At 43.1% G+C, this 21371-nt stretch overlaps 2 protein-coding genes across 2 annotated transcripts in view; one reads left to right on the plus strand and one right to left on the minus strand.

Moving 5' to 3' along the window:
* Positions 1-21371, minus strand: part of LOC125785626 (mesothelin-like protein) — a 28137-nt gene that overhangs the window by 1683 nt on the left and 5083 nt on the right. The window contains exons 4-5 of the mRNA XM_049469559.1: positions 6129-6245; positions 5834-5963 (exon numbers count right to left, since the gene is read on the minus strand). Of these exons, the coding sequence (XP_049325516.1) occupies positions 5834-5963; positions 6129-6245 (247 nt within the window). The remainder of the gene's footprint in view (positions 1-5833; positions 5964-6128; positions 6246-21371) is intronic.
* Positions 8270-16393, plus strand: LOC125785770 (uncharacterized). The gene is made up of 2 exons (XM_049469926.1): positions 8270-8943; positions 11939-16393. Exon 2 carries the CDS (start codon positions 12709-12711, stop codon positions 14860-14862), a length of 2154 nt encoding a protein of 717 aa, XP_049325883.1. The 5' UTR covers positions 8270-8943; positions 11939-12708; the 3' UTR covers positions 14863-16393.

A 21371-nucleotide genomic window follows, 5' to 3' on the forward strand; every position in this document is an offset into this window, starting at 1 on the left:
GTAGCCTTTCTTTTCTTGCTGACTTGTGCAACCTGATCAGTCACCTCTCGAAAAAAAAGGTGTGACAAAGTTAAACAGGAAACTCAGCCTTAAAATACAGGAACCTGCAGGTGAAGCTGGTTGGCACTAATAACCCTTTTGCTAGTATTTACCCACGCCCTTGACTGGGCAGAGAAGGAGAGAGAGGGGGAGCGAACTCAGAGTATTTGGGATGGAGTTCGGGGCAGCTTCGCTGTAAAGCGTGAAGCCGAAGCCCCCCCTCTCATGAAGAGAAACATGAGAAGAGAATAAAATTAAAGAAGGAGGAAGATGGGGAGGAGGTGGGTGCGAGGTTTGTTCAATGAGTAGGTAGAGAGGAAGTGATGGTTTAAATAGAGATGGAAGTGGGAGGAGTGAGGGCGTGGATCACTCCCAAAACTTAGTTATGACACATAACTCCACTTTGCTAGTATTGACCCACGCCCTTGACTGGGCAGAGAAGGAGAAAGAGGGGGAGCGAACTCAGAGTATTTGGGATGGAGTTCGGGGCAGCTTCGCTGTAAAGCGTGAAGCCGAAGCCCCAAAAATTAAATCAGAACTTTCGACCACTGCTCGGATTTAAGAAGCAACTGAGTGTTGGAAGTCTGACCTTGTAGTCTTTGAGAAAGCCAGAGGATGAACCGATGCATGGGGAAGGCAGTGTGGAAGTCAAAGGAAAGAAAGGTAGGGAATAATTAAGTAAGGTATTTGAAGGTGCTGCCAGCCTATTCGAGTATAGGAATGTATGAGGTCCTTGGTGGCAGAAATCGGTTGAAGTGGAAAGGTAGTGTTGAGCGACTTAATGGAATGATGCACGTGTTGTACATATAGTTTAAAGGCCCCAAAAGCAGCCACCGACCCGCATGCGCAGCAGGAGCGACCTGGTAAGGTAGAAGGGGTGCTCCTGATGGTCCAACAGAAGCGAGTGGCGATGGAGTGGGAAGACGGTGTGGGAAGACGGGGCGATGGAGTGGGAACACGGAGTGGGAAGATGAGGCGATGGAGTGGGAACACGGTGTGGGAAGACGGGGCGATGGAGTGGGAACACGGAGTGGGAAGATGAGGCGATGGAGTGGGAACACGGAGTGGGAAGATGAGGCGATGGAGTGGAAGACGGGGCAATGTAGTTGGAAGACTGTGTGGGAAGACGGGGCGATTGAGTGGAAGACGGGGCGATGTAGTGGGAAGATGGAGTGGGAAGACGGAGTGGGAAGACGGGGCGATGGAGTGGGAAGACGGAGAGGGAAGACGGGGCGATGGCGTGGGAAGACGGAGTGGGAAGACCGAGGCGATGGAATGGGAAGAAGGAGTGGGAAGATGGCAGCAACGGGAGATGGAAAAAGAGTAGGGAGGACAGACAGAATGAGGACAGTTGGAATGGCAGTGGGAAGATGGAGGATGGGAAGGGAGGACAGATGGACTGGTGTTGGGATGATGGAGGATGGCAGGGAGGACAGACAGACTGGTGTAGCGAAGATGGGTAGGGAGGCGAAGACGAGGGTGGCGGTGACAAAGGTTAGTATGGTAAGGGTGATTGTTACAACGGCAACGAAAGATTGGAATGAAGAGGGCGAGATTATGTCCCAGATGGTGGCGATTATGCGGGCGGTGAAGGTGCAAGCTATGAAGTTGCGGCGATGATGGCGATGACATAGGAAGAGATGGTGGCAATGATGCCGATGGTGGTGAAGATGGCCAAAGTGAGGGCAAGATGATGCCCAAGACGATGGCGGCGAAGGCAAAGAAGATGAAGACGAAGGCGGGATGATTGCAGCGAAGATGGCGATGACAGACAGAGATGGAGACAATGAGGATGGCCATGAAAACTGTGGCAGAGGTGATGAAGGTGATGCAGGTAGAGATGGTGGCGATGATGACCATGGTGATGAAGATGGCCATAGCGAGGGCAAGGTGATGCCCAAGACGATGGCGACAAAGACGAGGAAGATGAAGACGAAGGCGAGAAGATCGCAGCGACGATGATGTCGATGACAGACAGAGACGACGACAATGAGGATGGCCATGACAACTGTGGCAGAGATGATGAAGGTGATGCAGGCAGAGATGGTGGCGATGGTGACCATGGTGGCGAAGATGGCCAAAGCGAGGGCAAGGTGATGCCCAAGACGATGGCGATGAAGATGAGGAAGATGAAGACGAAGGCGAGAAGATCACAGCGATGATAGAGATAAGGACAATGAGGATGGCCATGACAACAGTGGCAGAGACGAAGGTGATGCAGGCAGAGATGGTGGCGATGGTGACCATGGTGGCGAAGATGGCCATGGCGAGGGCAAGGTGATGCCCAAGACGATGGCAATGAAGACGAGGAAGATGAAGACGTAGGTGAGAAGATCGCGCTGATGGTGATGTAGGCAGAGATTGCAGCAATGATGAGGATGAAGATGGCTACTACAAGGACGATGATAGCCACGACGAAAACTATGGCAGCGACGATGAAGGCGATGCAGACAAATAAGGAGGCGGAGACGATTAAGGTGAAAATGGCCATGATAAGGATGAGACGATGCTCAGCATGGCGTTGATGAGAGCGAAGAAGGTGAAAGCAACGAATATGCAGGCCAGAAGATGGCGGCAACGGAGATGAAGGCGGTGATGTAGGCAGAGACAATAGCAATGGTGATGAAGACTATGGTGGCGATGAAGGCGATGCAGGCGGAGATGGTGGTGATGACGACGATGGCGGTAAAGAGGGCAATGACGAGAGCGAGATTACGCTCAAGACCATGGCGATGACGAAGGCAATGATGCAGGCGAAGCAGGTGAAAGTGATGAAGATGCCGGCGAGAAGATTGCGGCGATGATGGTGATGTGGGCAAAGATGGAGGTGATTATGACGGTGAAGACCGCCACGAAGATGATGACTACAGTGGTGATGATGGTGATGCAAAGATGGTGGTGATGATGACGATGGTGAAGATGGCCATGCGATGGTGATGGAGGTGAGTATGATGAGGGTGCCAAGGATCATGGTGACGACAATGGCACAATACAATAGACAGAGCAGCGATGGTGGCAGAGATATGGAGGCAACGACTACAAGGGTGAAGATGCTGATGGCAAAGATGAATACGATGGGAAGATAATTATAATGATGGCGAAAATGATTACGACCATGGTGAGGAGGGTTATGATGGAAGCAGGGAGCATATGCGACCCACGCACTCTGTCCAGCTCAAAGGATAGACACCACGTTGGATAATTGTCTTCAATCCCGAAATGAGGTCAGCATTCAAAGGAACGCCAGTTCCGGGCCGCCAGCAAGCCGGCCCACGGCAAGGATAGCACAGGCAGCTGGGGGTCTCCCGACATGCAGCCGTCTACACTGAAATTAGCAGCATGTGACCAGCAGGCCGCGCCAAATTAGCAGCAGGAATGTCACAGTGGCCATGCTCGAGTACCGCCCAGTGAGGCTGCAGGGAGGCGGAGCCACACCAAGCCAGCGGGTCAGGCGGAAAAGCATGTTGGAAGGGGAAACAGGAAAGGGCGGGCCACGGGAGCGGCACGGGCGCCGGCAGCGGCAGTGGTAACGGTGTGGGCGCCGGTAGAGGCAGAGAGAGAAAGAAGATGCTGAGAGAGAGAGAGAGAGAGAGAGAGGGGCGCTGAACTCATATGCAGGAATGTCACTGAACTGTTTTTTTTTTTTTTTTTTTGAAGCGACAACTACACACGCTCAGGAGAGAGAGAGAGGAGGCGTGGCTACGCTCTAGAACGGCCCAGTGAGGCTGTAGGAAGGCGGAGCCACACCCAGCCAGCAGGTCGGGCGGAAAAGAAACACGGGCCGGAAGGGGAAAAAGGAAGAGCGGGCCGCGGTAGCGGCACGGCATGGCCGCCGGTAGCGGCAGAGAGAGAGAGAGAGAGAGAGAGAGAGAGAGATAGAGAGAGAGAAGGGCGCTGAACACATCTGCAGAAATACCGCTGATCCATGGATATGAAGGCACTCCGACACTCGCTTAGGAGAGAGAGAGAGAAAGGAGGCGTGGCTACGCTCAAGAACGGCCCAGTGAGGCTGTAGGAAGGCGGAGCCATACCCGGCCAGCGGGTCGGGTGGAAAAGAAACGCAGGTCAGAGCGGGCCGCAGTAGCGGCAGAGAGAGAAAGAGAGGGCGCTAAACACATGTGCAGAAATACCGCCGGTCCATGGATATGAAGGCACGCCGACACTCGCACGGGAGAGAGAGAGAGAGAGGAGGCGTGTCCACGCTCGAAGCTCGAGTATCGCCCAGAGAGGCAGTAGTAGGAGGAAATGCAAAACAGACGGCTCCAAACAGTGCAGCGAGCCGCCGGAGGGGCGCGTGCAGCGCCGAAAAGGGTTGAAGAGGAGTCCAGCGAAGACGCGAGGAAGCCCTGCGAGTGTAGCAGGAGTGGTTCAGCGGAAGCGCTGAGAGAGAGAGAGAGAGAGAGAGAGAGAGAGAGACCGCCGCGGATCACAGGGTCGCGGGGAGGCCTCATGAAGGAAGCAGCAGCGGCGAAGAGAGAGGGAGAGAGACCGCCGAGGACGCGGAGATCGCGTGGAGGCCCCGCAGTGGCAGCAGGAGAGGATAAACAGCGGCAGCGTCGCTGGAGAGATGGCGGAAAAAGAGAGAACGCGGAGAACGCGCGGAGGCCCCGCAGGGGCAGGAGGAAGGGTTTAGCAGCAGCGGCAAGAGAGACCGCTCAAGGACCGAGGAGACCATACGGGAGCTGCCGGACCAGGTAGAGGAGACGACAGCCACAGCAGCCGAGACAAGATAAAACCACTACCAGGGAAGGCAGCCTGGAGCAGTGGCAGTGGAGGAGTCAGGGTGGACGGTAGCAGCTGGTCGCAGGAGACAGACAGGTGCAGAACCATCGTGTACCAGGTAAGGAGCGGTCGGCAACACCACATGCGAGGTTTGTTCAATGAGTAGGTAGAGAGGAAGTGACGGTTTAAATAGAGATGGAAGTGGGAGGAGTGAGGGCGTGGATCACTCCCAAAACTTAGTTATGACACATAACTCCACTTTGGAACTCTGGGGAACAGTGCCTCGCTGCTGCCGCCCTCTGCTGGCAGGTGGCGGTACAGGCTGAACCCTTTATCTACCAATATACAGTAAAATTAAACCCTAAATGACTTTAGGCCTGATTTTCCACTTGCAGAATGTTTTAGGAAATCACTGATAAAAGCCTGAAATCAGAAGCAAATCCTTGGTTGCTTTGTTTGATCTGCTGAAGGACACAATTTCAAAGCTCAAATACTAAATATCTATCAGATTTACTACCTGAACCGTTTTGTAACTATATCCTGTTGTGTGGAAATTGTTGTGACTAGAAGTTAGAGCATCAACCAGCGACAGCCAATTAGAGCGCAAGAAAAAGTCAAGTTCTCATGTGTGTTGCTAGGGTGTTGTTATTTTGTAGCTGTTTGTTGCCAAGGTGTTTCCAGGTGGCTGCTTAAGTTTAACTGATGGAGAAGAACAGTGTCGATATCTTTTAAACTTTGGGACTTTTGTTTCAATCTGCTAGACACTGGAACTCATTGCAAAAAATATTTAAAATGACTGCTTTTATTCCAAGGTATGCTTTTAAGAATGCTCTCACTGAAATTTGTAACTGCCGTAATTTAGACACCCAATAAATGTTTTTTTTCCCTCTCTCTCTCTCTCTCCCATGTTGTGTTGTATGTTTTTCAAGAGACAATAATAATTAATAAAGGTAAAATAAAGGTGAAATAAAGGTAAAATAAATAAATAAATAAAGAGTCATACGGCAAACATTCTTTATAAAACTTAGAAAAGGAGAAAAATACATTATATATATATATTATGTACTGATACCTGCTGCTGCGCGTCCGGTGATTTTTAAATTATAGCTGAACTCTGTGAAGAATTTCCTGAGCTTCACGATCGAGATCTTCTGCTTCTTCAACACTTGAATGAATGACTTCAGATACGTTCTCTTTGTGGTCTAAACAAAAAAAAAACACAATATTTTAAACAATTACAGAACACAGCCTGAATGATGAACCTTCACATCAAATATGCAGAGAAAACCTAAAAATAGGCAGAGGAGAAGCTCTGGACAGATTACAAATAAAGAACAACAGATAAGTAACTAATCAGATTTACATACAGAGCTAAAGATTTCCCAGAAGTCTCGTTTGAAGTAGAGGGGAAGGCTGCCCAGAGATTCCAGAGTCATGTTCAGAATGGTCTTTGACACCACTGGAGGAATGCTAGTCACGTTCATCTGGTAAATTGAATGAATGTTTTTAGTGAAGAACAAAATGTAATTCTACGATTCACATGTTTCAAAATTTTAACTGTTGCAAATCACAGTGATCCTCACCTGTCCTGCAATCTGGTTGAAGGTAGTAAAGAAGATATCCAGTTGACTCTGATCTGAAGACATGAGCACACTGTTGAAGACCTCTCTAACCACAGACTCATTTCCCATCAGTCCTGAACCCGACTGCAGGATCAGCTCTGCCTTCTGTTCACCACTTAGGAAGTTTAACACTGCCACCTACAGGATTTTTCCTCTACAAACTTTCCAGTTCTAGAAGTTGGGGACTGTCCCCAAACAGACGAAGAAGAAGCAGAAAATGTTAGGGAAATTATCAACACGCTTGTGCTGCCAAACTACCAAACCCTTCATATTTTACAATAAGTAACAACATGATTTATCAAGCAGCACAGATTCAGAGTAAGAAGGTTAAACAGCTATTTGTTCTCTTATAGAAACTTGCTGTGACTGAAATGGCTCCCTACTCCCTCATTAGTGTTGTGCTATATAGGGAGACACTGTTTAGTAAGTAATGGTGAAAACAGGAGTAAATTTGGACTCTACCTTTTTATTCACACGTGTGAGTGGTGAATGTGAATTAAAGTTGTTAGTGAAGCTCTGAGCTGATCTTGGAGTAATCTCTCTCTCTGACTGATACATTTACACTGATCACAAACCTAATCCTCACATTAATAATGAGCTACATGGAGAAACACCTGAAATTAACAGCGTACACCGGCTCGCACTTTTGCCAGATTGGGTGGATTGTTGAGTGGCACCCAAAATTGTCTTGAGGAAAAGCTGTGTCTTGACGGTTGGACAAAGCTACCAAGTGTTAAGACTTTTAACTCATCAGAGTTGTAGTTAGATAGATCACCTTGCAGAGACAGAGCTTTTAGTCCTGCTGATGGAAATTTGAATAAGCTGTGTTTATGTTCGTTATTATATATGAGTATTTATTTATTTTAATTGCTTGCAAGCTTATTTTTTTGTACTGTATTTACTTTTCTTTGGTTCATGTGTCCTTTCATACAATGCACAAATATGATAAAAAATATTTCAATATTGTTCTTTTTTTTGTAATTGGTGATATTTAAGATATTTAGAGTATTTTATTTAAGCTGTTTGGGTGGGTTTCTCTGCATTTTGGCGGATTTTAAACACGTTTTACCCAGTGACTTGGCTTTATCGGAACCCTGATGGCTCGCTGTCTGCTCCATTTGTTTGGCTGTCTGTTGCTGAGTAGCGACACTACCAAAGCATTCTGGGACATATTTAGCTCACATAGTAAACTGCGGTGTTTATTATAAATCATGATGCATTATGGGAGTTTATAGTGCCATCAAAAGCATGTTCCAATTCCCCTTATGATTTGGACACTGGAGAAAAATGGCCTACGCACTCAATAGTTCGCTAAATAGTATGTAGGGAACCATTTTGTTCACAGCCCTCTTCAGGGGGATAACAGTGTTGTTGTACTTTCCTGCAGTGACCTTCACTCGTTATCTGGGGGCCCCAGGCCAACTCTAGGCAAATGATTGGTTTGTTTGCCTTGTTGCAGCAGGCCTGGAGCCAGCCAAATGGCCTGCACTGTTACCAGCACATGGCTGACTTTCGAACCCGTTTGTAATTTCTGTTAGAAAGTCCTAGAAGTTCATTCTAGCATTGTTTGGGTGTTATATGTCAATGTGCAGTGTGTGCAGAGGTACAGTAATTACAGTAGTAAAGTGTAACAAATATCTACAGCAATAAAGCGACAGAACAGTGAAAACAATAGCATGTAGACTATAATATATGAATATGTGTTCCTCACCTCTCTTGCATTCTGGATGAAGACAAAATAGAAGCTGTCTAATTCCTTCTGATCTGAAGACATGAGCACACTGTTGAAGACCTCTCTAATCACTGACTCATTTCCCATCAGTCCCGACTGCAGGATCAGCTCTGCCTTCTGTTCACCACTTAGGACGTTTAACACTGCAATCTACTGAGGTGTATTTCTGTGCTATGGATGGCCACCACTTCTGGTTTGAGAGGCCTTTAGCCTAGAGAAGTTCATGTGTCCAGCTAAACTATTTTGAGAAGTCCATTTCTATACATGATTGGCATGTCACAAGTGGTTGCAGGTAAACAACATGCCGCTTCTCAAAAGGCCATATTTACATATATGGTAAAGCTGTAAATAGGGTGGTTGAAATCCTTAAGGCATGAGAGCTATTGGAGTGACTGTAAGGGACTATTTAAACGGGTTAGCCTGCAAGACTGGGGGAGAGAGAGAACACCTGGGACACCGAGAATTGACAAGCTCTCTCCCACACTTTGCTTCTGACTGAAATAAATATTTATTCCGGTTAAGAAGACAGTGTGTACTGAGTTTTATTTCAAGAAACAACAGCCTTCCAAGAACACCCAAAGAGGAGTCCACAAGAAACAAGAAGACACAACAAAAATGGCGCCCAACGTGGGGCTTGATTAAGACTTGATTGAGCCTTGATTGAGACATCAGTTGAGACTTCGGTTGGGACTTCAGCAGGACCTTGAGAACAGGGACTTCAGTTGCGGCTCCAGGCAAGAAAAAGATCCGGGGACCCCGAAGGGATCCAGTTGTGGCTCCGAGTGGTTTGACGTGGCAAGCTTTCGCTCTCACGCCGGCAAATAAAGGGTGAGCATTTTTCTCACAATATATTTGAGCGGGGGTTTACATGTAAAGCTGGGGAGTGTGCTATGGGGCTGCACTAAGAGAAAACTTGGGTGTGAGGTTGTGCTGTGTTCTTGAGATGAGATTCAGTTCTAAATTAGGGGCATATGTGGGTTGTGTCACCACTATGGGGGTAATAGGAGAAATAGAATAAATGGATGAGAATAGCTGGATAAATGGCCAAAGTGTGCAGCATGCAGATTTTCGGGGGCAGGGCCCGTTCTCCCGTTAGATCATAAGACATGAGCCTTTTGGGGTAATCCAGGTAGATGTTAGACAAAGAAGAATAGATAAATAAAAGAAAAGAAGAAAAGGAATTAAAGAGAAATAGGGGTATCAAGAAAAGAAACAAGAGAAAAGAGATAACAAAGAGATAAGGACAGCAATGAATAACTAGATATTGTATGGCGCGCATGAAATGTAAGTTACAAAATGAGGTAGGATTACAAAGGTTTTCTGTAAGACGTGTCCTTAACTGAGGCTTTAGCATGCATTATCTATGTGAAAGTTGGCTGAAAAATAGGTATTTATGTGGTTTAATAAAAAGAGGTTATAAAGCATGCAAAAGAGGAAAAAGTGTGAAAAGGCCTTAAAAGAGAATAGAGAAAAATAGGATTAAAAGTAGAAACAAAGAGTAAGGAAAAGAGAATAATGCGCAGAAGAAAATATGTTAAGAAAGAAATAGGAAACCTGCAGGAGAAAAGGGGGGTAAAAATAGTGACGGCCAGTGTGTGTGTGTGAGTGTGACAGGCCTGTATGAGAGAGTGTGTGTAAGGGGGGTCTGCCCTTTCTATGTTAGTTCTGTCTGAGGAAAAAACTTTGTGGGGAAGAGAAAAGGAAAGTAATTTGTACCTTTGTGGGGAGGTTAGTAATGATATAGAAATAAGGAGTACATGGTTTTTGATTGTTGTGTGTCTAGTTTGTACATTGGGAATAATAATAATAATGTATAACTGTATTCTTACACTACCTATGAGTAACTGTAAGCTTACACTAAATATAAGTAAATATTAATGGTCATAAAAAGTAGTTTTAAACTAATAGGGGTTTCTCGGGTATGAGTCGGAAATGAGGTATAGACAATATATGAGCCCTTTCGGATGTCTGAGTGGAGTTGTTTTAGCTCATAAGACATCAGAAAGGGAGATAGTTTAAGGTTAAAATTTATAAACCACAAAATCTGTCCATGAGCGGACCAGGTCATGTATGCAGCACTAGAATGCTGTTAAATAAGTCCTGAAGACCCTATGGATAGTGGAATGTGGGTTTTGTTTAAGGTGTAATTTCCGACATAATGCCAGAGAATTTCTAATATGGGGACGTATACGATTATGCATAACTCTATATAGGGAAAAAGAAACTTGAGAAATGGAGGGAGTGACGAAGGCTATGTTTAGGCATAGGAAAGTGGCTATAGGGTTGTAACCTGTTATGGGAAGAAGAAAAAAAAAAAAAACAGAGGTATATGAAGAGTATTTAATATTAATCTATTATCTATCTACTTATAATATTTTGTCTGTTTCTCAATCTGGTTTTCGGAAAAACATAGTACTATTACAGCTACCACCAAAGTACTTCATGGTGTAATTTGTGCTCTTGATTGTAGGGAATCTTGTGCTGCCCTATTCGTAGATCTATCAAAAGCATTTGATACAGTGAATCATGATGTACTCTTGTTCCGTCTATCTAGTATTGGATTGGCCGATAGTGCGGTTGGTTGGTTTAATAATTACTTAAGTAATAGATGTCAGCAGGTACTCTTTGAGGGGTTTCTTTCTGATAGAATGAATATCAGTGTTGGAGTGCCACAGGGTTCTATTTTAGGCCCCTTGTTGTTACTATATGGATAAATAATCTAAGTAGTAATATTTCTAATGCCAATATGCATTTTTATGCAGATGATACTATTATTTATAGTTGTACTTCATCACCAGTACAAGCATTTAAAAGTTACAGGAAGTATTAGTGACATTTCAGCATAATCTTAACGATTTACGATTAATCCTTAATGATCAGAAAAACAAAATATATGTTGTTTTCCAAAAATCTGATATATGACCTACATGTCCCTCAAATATGTACACTGTCTGGAAAGTCAATATAGTTAGTTTCATGATGCTAGATGATAAGCTCTCTTTTAAATCACATATTGAGTATATCACTAAAAAGCTAAAGTTGAAACTTGGATTTTATTTTAGGAACCGTTCTTGCTTCACTCAACAAGGCTAAGGAAAAATTAGTTGAAGCAACCTTTTTACATGTTTTAGATTATGGGGATATAAAATACAGATTTGCCCCAAAGACGACACTGCAATTGCTGGACTCTGTTTAATATTCTGCATTGAGATTTATAACCAGTGCCAATTTCTTAATGCATTATTGTAAACTGTATGTAATGACAGGTTGGGCTCCACTATCAGTAAGACGCCAAATACACTGGGCAGTTTTTGTGTATAAAGGAATTATTGGTCAGCTTCCCTCATACTTGTCTGAATTTTTGATAAGAAATGGTTCCTTGTATAATTTACGCTCTAGTAATTATATAACGCTGGATATTCCTGCTGTTCGGTCTGAATTTGGAAAGAAGTCTTTCAGTTAGGATGCGCCTTTAACCTGGAATGATCTTCAGACATATGTTAGATTAGATCAGTGTATTTCACTGAAGGAATTTAAATCATCTGTCTCAAATCTTTATACATATGCTCATTCTTGTTAAAGTATTCTGTTTGTATGCGTGTATTTACTTCTCTATGCTATGAGGGTGTAGATTAATTGATTTGTGGTTTTTGTGCTGCTGTCTTGGTCAGGGCACTTGTAAAAGAGATTGTTAATCTAAATGTGACTACCCTGGTTAAATAAAGGTAAATAATAAATAATAAATAAAAAATTAATTAATCTCATATGGGGTAAAGTTTATTAACCTTTGCTTTTCCTTCTTCTTTTCTCTTCCTGGGCTGAGATTGGAGACAGGAGACAGAGAGGAAGGAAAAGAGAGGGGTGGCTGACAAGCAACAGGGACAGAGTGTCACATGTACTGGCTGCTGTGTTGACGTCAACCATATCAGGCTAGTGATCATCCATACATTTCTTCCTTATAAACACCTGCATATACACATAGTGGCATTTACATTTATAACTATCGTAAATTAGGAATATTACTTTACTCTCATTGGTGATTTATACAGGGGTGTATGAGAATTGGAAAATAGATTAAGCAGGAAGTATTCTGGCCATAAGGAAATATACCAAGGGGGGTTAGAAGTTAAAATAAAAACACATAACTAAACAGATTGATTGATTGACTGGTTGGTTGATTGATTGACTGGTTGGTTGATAGATTGATTGGTTGGTTGATTAAGTGATTGATCGGTTTGAATGATCGATTACAGATGTTGATTAGCTCATTAGTTAAAGGTGTGAGAATCACAAATAGTGGTAAATTAAGTAAAAGTTTAGGACTGTAATTGGGAAGACATATTAACAGAGAATCTTTTGAAACTTTGGTTGGAAACTTTAGACTTTAGACTTGGGAATTGTTTTTCAGTGTTTAAGTTTTCTGGAGTTGGCAACCATTCAAGCTGAGTCATGTGGATAGCAATTAAAAAAATAAATAAATAAATAAATAAAAATAAATAAATACATAAAATTTTATTAATTTCTCTGTAATATTAAAGTAATCTTGGCAATTGGTATTTCTTCACATTAGAGGAACATAGAAAGGGTAGGAATATGTCAAATATGGGATTAAGTGGATCAAAAGGAATAACCCCAGTTGATGTGGTCAAGAAAAATAATCCTTTAATTAAAGGCATTAAAAAAATATCAGGGAAATGGAATAAAAGATGGCCTGATATTGAAAAGCCATGGCCAGTTGAAGGGACTCTTAACCCAGATGTGATTAAAGTGATACAGGTGCTGGTGACCACATACAAAGCAAATGAGAAGAAAGGGAAGAAAGGGGAAAAAAGGAAGGAAAAGAGAGAGATGGAGCTTGGTGTTCTTCAACTGTTTGAACAAGAAGGACAGAAGTTGCTCAAAGCCACCAAGGAAAGAAGAGAGAAGGGCCAAGAAGAAATGGAGAGGAATGCAAGAAAAATAGAAAAGCAGATGGCAGAAATTAATGCACCATTTTCACATGTAACTCCAGTAAAGGAACCTCCACCATATGAGAAAGAAGTGAAGTTTGAAGACATTTACCCCCAAGTCCCAGTGATAAGTCAAGAGGGAGAATATCAAATTACGGATGATGATAATCAAATAATGGAAGCAGGGAAAGCAGAGACAATCATAAAAATGATCCCACATACTAAAAGTAAAAGGACATCAAGATGGCTGCAAACCAAGGGGATCCTAAAGATTAGAAAGACAAAAAGAGGAGAAGATGAAGATCACAGTGATTGGGAAGAGGCTGCAGGAGGATATGATCCAGCTGTCAGGCGGTTGCTGGCAAAGGCAGAAAGGAAAGGAGATAAAACAAGGAAACTTGAAGACTTTGATGACAGAAGCTCTACCAGTGAAAACGAAGACAGTGATGATGAATGGGACAGCAGAAAGTCAGTGTCTTCAAGAGGATTTGTCCCTGCAACATCAAGCACAAGAACTGAAGAGGACTTGCAGAGGGATATGAAAGAAGTAGAAAGAAGCATAGACCGATGCATTTCATTCTTGGAAAAGACCACAAGTCAAGGAAGCCAAAGAGCTTTGGAGAAACAACTTAAGGAGTTGAAGACACAAAAGAAAGACTTAAAGAAAGAAGTGGAAAACAGATATTCGCTGCGTTCAAGAACTAGGATGCCACATGATAAAATGTGTCCAGTAATCGTCAGAGGACAAAATTTGGAATACAAGCCTTGGCAGAACACGGACATGTCAGATGTGCTGGAAAAGCTGCCAACTATTCAAGATGGAGCATATCCTTGGATCTCAAAGTTGGAGGAAATCATGGTGGGAACACAACCTGCCATGGGAGATATTAAACGACTGTTGGCTAATCTTCTGGGAGTTCCAGCCATGGAAGAAATACTACAAAAAGCAGGATTAGACCGCTATGTGGGAACAGCTGTGAATGATCCAGAATTATTTTCTGCAGTAAGAGGTCGAATGTGGAGAGCAGTGAGAGATACATTTCCAACAAATGTACATCCAGATAACATTCTTATTGATCCGTTGGGAGAAGAAGAGAATCCAAGGTCGTATGTGTCTAGGGCTCATCACGTGTGGAGGAATGTTACAGGAAATGATCCGGAGGTAAATCAAATGGAACAATCCATCCTGAGAGCCAAGATACAGAAGGGACTTCCTCTGTCTGTAAGAAACAAGCTGGCAGAAGTGGTTGGTCTAGGAAGTATGGCAACAGGGCTTTACACAGATCACATTGCCCATCAAGTGGAGCTGTACAGGAAGAAAGCAAGAGACCAGAAAGAGAATGACCAAGAGACCATCAGAAAGCTCACTCACATAAAATTGCTGGACAATACAAAGAAAGAAAAGAAGCAAGCAGTGGTAATGCAAGGTCAGATGCCACAAACTGAGCAAAACCAACCTTCACAACAAATACAACCAATTCAGGCTCAAGCTCAATTGACCCAACCATCATCTGTGAATCCAGTTGTTTCATGGTCACAGCCGCTTCTAGGTCAGACGCAGATTTGGAGAGGAAGAGATCAAGGGGCTATAGGAAGAGGACGTGGAGGAAGGTTTGATCCAACCTTTCAACAGTCCACTGAAGTATGCTACAACTGTGGATTAATAGGTCACTTTGCTCGAGAGTGTACCAGACCAGCAGGAAACTTCAGAGGAAACTTCAGAGGAGGATTCAGAGGCCACTTCAAGCCCTTTAGGGGACCGGTAAACCCGTTCAGGGGCCCGGAAAGAGGATTTTAGAGGTGCCCAGAGAACTCGAAAGGGGGGTGTCAGCTGGTAGCATCAGGGCCAGAACAAGAACCAACTATACAGGTGCAGGTAAATAAGCAACCATTAAATATGTTAGCTGATAGCGGAGCAGCCTTTACCTGTATCCAGCCTAAAGATGCTATACACCTCCCCATGTCTGATCAGTGGATTCGGACAGTCGGGTTTGAGGGAGTGAAACAGCTGATTCCTCTTACAAAACCAGTAGAGCTCTGCTACAAGAATATGAAGACAAAAATACCAATTCTGGTATCGGAACATACACCAGTAGCCTTAATGGGAAGAGATGCTTTGTGTAGGTTGAACTGCACAATAAAATGTACACCAGATGGATGCTTAGTGGAAGTGCCAACTGATGCGGCCCATCAATTATCAATGACGACAGAAGCAGAAGCTTCATTAGTTTTCTGGATTGGAAATCTCACTACAGACTTTTTGAAGTCAGCCAAGCTATGGGAGAAGTTTATTGAGGCTAACCTGCCTGATGCAAAACCTCCAGAGTATCTGCTGCATTGTACACTCAAGTACTTTAAAGATGCTTCCAAAGCAAATGCTGAAGAGTGGTTAAGTCACCAACCAAAGCAAGTTCAACTTTGTTCAAGTTGTATAATTGTGGGACAACAAGGAGCAGCTATGAGGGTGGATAGCAATGACTATTTGCTTAAGGAGTTTGCCATCCAAAAGAGTGTGCCACATGTGACACTGCTAGTGTCTGAGGATTATGAACAAAAACATGTAGGAGAAATGATGGCAGAAGCAGAGGAAGCTGTCTTTGTACCACTGAAAGAAAATAAAGGAATCTGGAGGAGCAAGGATCAGCGATTCATCAAGATCATGGTCTCTTCTCAAGGACATGGACAGCCACAAGCTATTCGGATGACACATGAGTCACTCATAAATCCAATGAGGAATTCTTTGAAAGAAGAAATGCTACAACAAGTGCCAGAATGTCTATGGTCAAGGCATAGCACGGACATTGGACTTGTGAAATCAGCTCAACCAGTGATAGTTGAACTTCAACCAGGAATTAAACTTCCATGGAAGAAACAGTATCCATTGACAGAAGAAGCCATTCGAGGGATAGAACCAGAAATTGAAGGACTATTAAAAGCAGATGTATTAAAGTTGACAAACACTCCTCAAAGCAATACACCTTTGTTGCCAGTAAAAAAGCCGGATAATTCTTATCGTCTGGTGCATGATTTAAGAGCAGTTAATGAGGTAGTAGCAGATTTCCCAGCAGAAGTACCAGATCCTCATACGTTATTGGCTCAAATTCCTCCTGAAGCATCACACTTCACAGTGTTAGATTTGTGTGGGGCTTATTTTAGTGTTCCACTTAATGTACAAAGCCAGGGCTTATTTGGGTTTACATACAAGGGACAGTCCTATGAGTACAAGAGACTTCCGCAAGGGTACAAACATAGTCCGCACATTTTTAATAAAATATTAAAAGAGGATTTGGATGGATTGGGGCAATTAGTGCAGAGTAAAGTGATACATTATGTCGATGATATAATTCTTTGTGCACCAGATGAGGAAACATGCCATAAGGACTCCATTAAATTACTACAAATATTGGCACATAAGGGGCATAAAGTTTCTCAGAAAAAGCTGCAGTATTGTCAGAAAAAGGTAGTTTATTTGGGACAGACAATAACAGAGGGACACAGAAGTATTTCAGAAAAGCAATTAGAAGCTATTCGGAAAGCTCCAAAACCTAGAACAGTTAGAGAAATGATGACATTTTTGGGCATAGTGGGGTACTCTTCTGCATGGATAGAGGACTATACTAGTCTGATGGGGCCTTTGAGGGCTATGGTTAAAGACACGGGGTGTACTCAACTCCACTGTAACCTTTCCTGGACACAAGATGGTCTGTTAGCTTTTGAAACCATTAAACAGAGATTGCAGGAGGCTCCAGCATTAGCGTTACCTGATTACTCTAAAGATTTCCTATTGTATGTGTCTACTTCTACGGGAGGTAAATATGCATGTGCAGTCCTCTGTCAACCTACAGGTACAGGACCAGGCCCGCAACCTATTGCTTATTATTCTATTGCATATTCAGAAGTAGAGTTGGGATTGCCATTATGTTACAGAGCAATGGTAGGGGTCTACTTAATGTATGAAAAGGCTTCAGCAATTACAATGGGGTATCCAGTAACAATTCTAACTCACCATAGCCTTAGAAATCTACTTAATCATGGCAAATATACTTTGACTATGTCTAGGCTTAGAGACTATTATAGGCTTCTGGAACAGGAAGATGTAACTCTAGTAAGGTGTGCCACAGTAAATCCAGCGGAAACCTTGCCAACTCCAGAAGATGGTGAACCACATGACTGTGTTCATGAAGCAGAAAAATATTCTAGACTTAGAGCGGATTTGCTAGCCATTCCCTTAAAGGAAGTGGACATTGAGTTTTGGACTGATGGGTCCTGTTATCGGATAGGTGACAAATTGAAAGCAGGCTACGCAGTGGTAAAAGCCCAAGGGGATGACTTTGTTGTTGAAAAAGCTGAACTAGTACCACAGCCAGCATCAGCCCAATTAGCAGAGCTTGTAGGCCTGACAGAAGCATGTTTATTGGCAGAAGGCAAGCGAGTAAACATTTATACTGATTCCTCTTACGCCCATAGCGTTTGTCATTTGTTCGGAGCAGTGTGGAAGAATCGAGGGTTTAAGAAAACAGATGGTTCTCCGATACAGCATCATGCCCAAATTATGAAGTTATTGTTGGCTATGATGAAACCTAAGGCGATAGCCATAACAAAATGTGCAGCACATAAAGTAGATATGTCTAGGGTCACGCAGGGGAATAAAGCAGCTGATGAAGCAGCAAAAGCAGTCATAGGTGCAAACAAAGTAGGGGAGGTTTTCTTAGTTACTCATGAAGTAGACATAGAAGATAACATTACACTTAGGGATGTCATTTTAATGCAGGCAGCTGTTCATGATGTGGAAAAACAGTTATGGCGAGACCGTGGGGCATCTCAAGATTCGGCTGGCCTCTGGAGAAATCATGAGGGGTTGATGGTAGCACCTCCTGACCTGTTGGGTCTGATGATACATGAGGCACATGGACTAGCCCATGTTGCAAGGGGGGAGGTAAGAAGGAAAATTACTAAGGAATATGGGTTTTGGGCACCATATTTACTTGAGCAGATTGATCATGTCATTGGTAGATGTACCATTTGCCTGAAAAACAATGTTCGAAGGGGGGTTATGGTTCCACCTGGATATATTCCAACTCCAAGGGGTCCTATGCGTGAGTTGGTTGTGGACTTTGTTGATATGATAAAACCAATTAATGGTAAAAGATATCTGCTAGTGGTGGTAGATAGGTTTTCAAGATGGCCTGAGGCCTGTCCAACTAAGAAAAAGGATGCTCAGTCGGTTGCAAAGTTTTTGTGTAGAGAAGTCGTTAGCAGGTGGGGACTTCCAGATCGAATATCCTCGGACAACGGTAAAGAATTTGTGGATAGGACAGTAAAATTGATTTTGCAAAAATTAGGAATTAAACAGCGACTTGGTAGTGTGTACCATCCTCAAAGTCAAGGCATCTGTGAGAAAATGAATGGGGTATTAAAGAACCGCATTGTGAAAATCTGTCAGCACACGGGGTTGAATTGGGTTGCAGCGCTTCCATTAGCACTGATGGTGTGTCGCTCAAGTGAACAGCGTGATTTGCACATGACACCACATGAGATGGTAACAGGCAGACAAAGGCCTACACCATGTTTGCGCACAAGTGGGAAAGGTCCAAGTTTGGCCATTCTAGAGGATGATATGAGAGCATATGTGACCTACATGGCTAATCTACATAAGAAAATATCTACATACGTTTCTGACAGGCAAAAGAAAGAAGAGGTGCAGGAGAGGCTGGAGGAGCAAAAGAGGAGTACAGTTCAACCAGGAGACAAGGTGTTCGTGAAGGTGTTTAGAAGAAAGTGGTATAACGAACGCCGTGAAGGACCTTTTGAGGTTGTGCGCTGTACAGGAACTGCAGTTCAGGTTAAAGGATCCCCAACGTGGTATCATTTGTCACATTGTGTTAAAGCACCTAGAGAAGAGACACCACAAGTGCAGAGAGATTTGGGAAATACACAGGGGGCAGAAGAAGATGGAAAAGAACAGGCAGAAGGAGAAAGGGAGAGAGGTTCCCAGGGTCAAACGCTGGACGAGGAGAATGGTCATGTGGGGGATGATGTTGTGCATTCTGTGGATATTGCAGGTACTACCAGAAATAGTGAACAAGGTAGAAGGTTTGAAGTCATTGAGTATGAAAATATTCCAGAGACAACAAAGCCAAGTTCAGGGGAGTGTGAAGGGACAAAGGGTACAAAGGGAACTGATTCCACTAGTAGGGAAGTCAGACACCCAGATAGACAGAGACGTCCTAGACCAGTTCGAAAAAAGGTTAAACCAAAGCGCTATGAGGATTAAAGAAGAAGGTCTTAAGGGTAATTTTACTTCAGAAGTAGCAAATGTTACAGATTTTGTAAATGTATCAAAAATATCAACACCATTGCCACAGATGAGTCTGACAACTGCGACCCCTGACATGGTACTTACTGTTAGTCTAGGTAAAACAGTTCATCTTCCTTGTAAATGTGGGAGGTATAACACAGGGAGTAATCATCCACCTCAGTGGAAAAACAGTCGTGGTGAAGAATTAATATGGGCAGGACCTGCTGTTGATGGGATACCATATGATCAGAGAAAGTATATTTTATATAATGATGTAAGGTGGTTTAAACTCCAACAAGATTGTTCACTAATTATGCGTAATGTTACATGGGAAGATCAAGGGGTGTACCAGTGTGTCTATTTTGAGCCAGAGTTCAAATTTGTGCCTAGAACAAATGTATGGAGAGAGGGGTACATAACACGTAAAATGATGGTTAAAATAAAAACTTCAAATCCAAAGAGAATCTTAGAGGCTACTACAAGGAACCAAGGGAAAATGTTTATAGCAACCACAATAGGGGTAAATAATACAGTTAAGCAGCTTAATACTGTAGCTACGACAGTAACTAAAAGTTTGACAGTGATAACTCAGGCTACTACTGTAGTCTCTAATTTGCAGGAAAGTGAGATGAGCACCATGAAATGGACAACCCCTGCGCTTGTCACTAAGGAAAATGGGGCTGGTAAACAGGAAAAAAACGTAACAGTAGTAAATGCTACAACGATACCAATAGCAGTAACAGAAGAAGAAAAAGCAGCTAATGTGACAGACATAATAATGAATAGGGAAGATGTAAATAGTGACTGGACACCAGATGACATGGATGACCATTATCGTGCACTACAGAAAAGAGAAACGAAATGGAAGGCATTTGGGTTTGATTCATCTGTATTACAAATCACTGACCAGTGGGCAGCCAGAAACTTATGGTTTCAACAGATAACTCATTCAGTAAGAGCTAGTATGAAATTGAAGGGACCTTGTGTGGTGAAAGTGCCAACGCCTGGCACTTGGCCATCTATTTTGGAAGCAGTACCGGAACCATTAATGGTTAAATGTCAGTCTTATGCATTATCATGGTTGCTATATAATCAGCAAGCATCAAAGGATGTGTGGATGGCACTCTCGGTATATTTGTTTAGACCAAAGTTCAATTGCACATGGTTGAAAGACTTACCCTATGTAAATATACTCGATAAATTTGAAAGTCAGGAACCTGTGATCCCCGATGCTTTGGATGTAACACCTGTACAGGCAGATGAGTGTTTTTGTTCAAATCAGACTCATAATGGGCCGGGAATGTTTATGGGTATATCAAAGTGTGATAAGTATATGCTAAATCTGAAGGAGGGAGCCTCGAAGACGTCGGATGACTTGTTCAAGGTAACTTTTAGGGGGATGAACCATAAGCATAGTACTGTGATGGCAAAACATCAAACATTGCCTGGAAATGTAACAATAGGAAATTTTAAAGATATTTGGTGGATTTGTGGAGAAAAAGCTTATATATTTTTACCAAATGGCTGGACAGGATGTTGTTACATGGCAAAATTGAAGCTACCATATGAGATTTATGCAGTACAAAAAGTTGGGTCACCGACTGAAACCAGTTCAGAAGATATATCAAGACATAGGCAGAAGAGAGAAATGGCACAGTTCCATAATTTGGAGGCGTACCATTGGAGGATTAGTATAGGAGAAAAATGGGGTATAGGTTTACTTCCGTGGTATGGGGTCACTTTCCTAGCAGACCATATTGATAACATTACCTACACATTACAAGGATTTGCTAACGAGACAATTAAAGGCTTTGACTATTTAACAAACACACAAAAAAGTCATAGACTTACGTTGTTAAAACATGATATGGCTCTTGATTATATTTTAGCGAAACAAGGTGGCCTATGTGTGGCTTTGAACTTAACTGGAGATGCCTGTTATACGCTGATTCCTGATAATACAGATAATATGACAAATGTCATAGAAGCTTTGAAACATATTAGGGAGG

The sequence above is a fragment of the Astyanax mexicanus genome, chromosome 21 (genome assembly GCF_023375975.1).
Source record: "Astyanax mexicanus isolate ESR-SI-001 chromosome 21, AstMex3_surface, whole genome shotgun sequence".
In the NCBI taxonomy this organism is placed as follows: Eukaryota; Metazoa; Chordata; class Actinopteri; order Characiformes; family Acestrorhamphidae; genus Astyanax; species Astyanax mexicanus.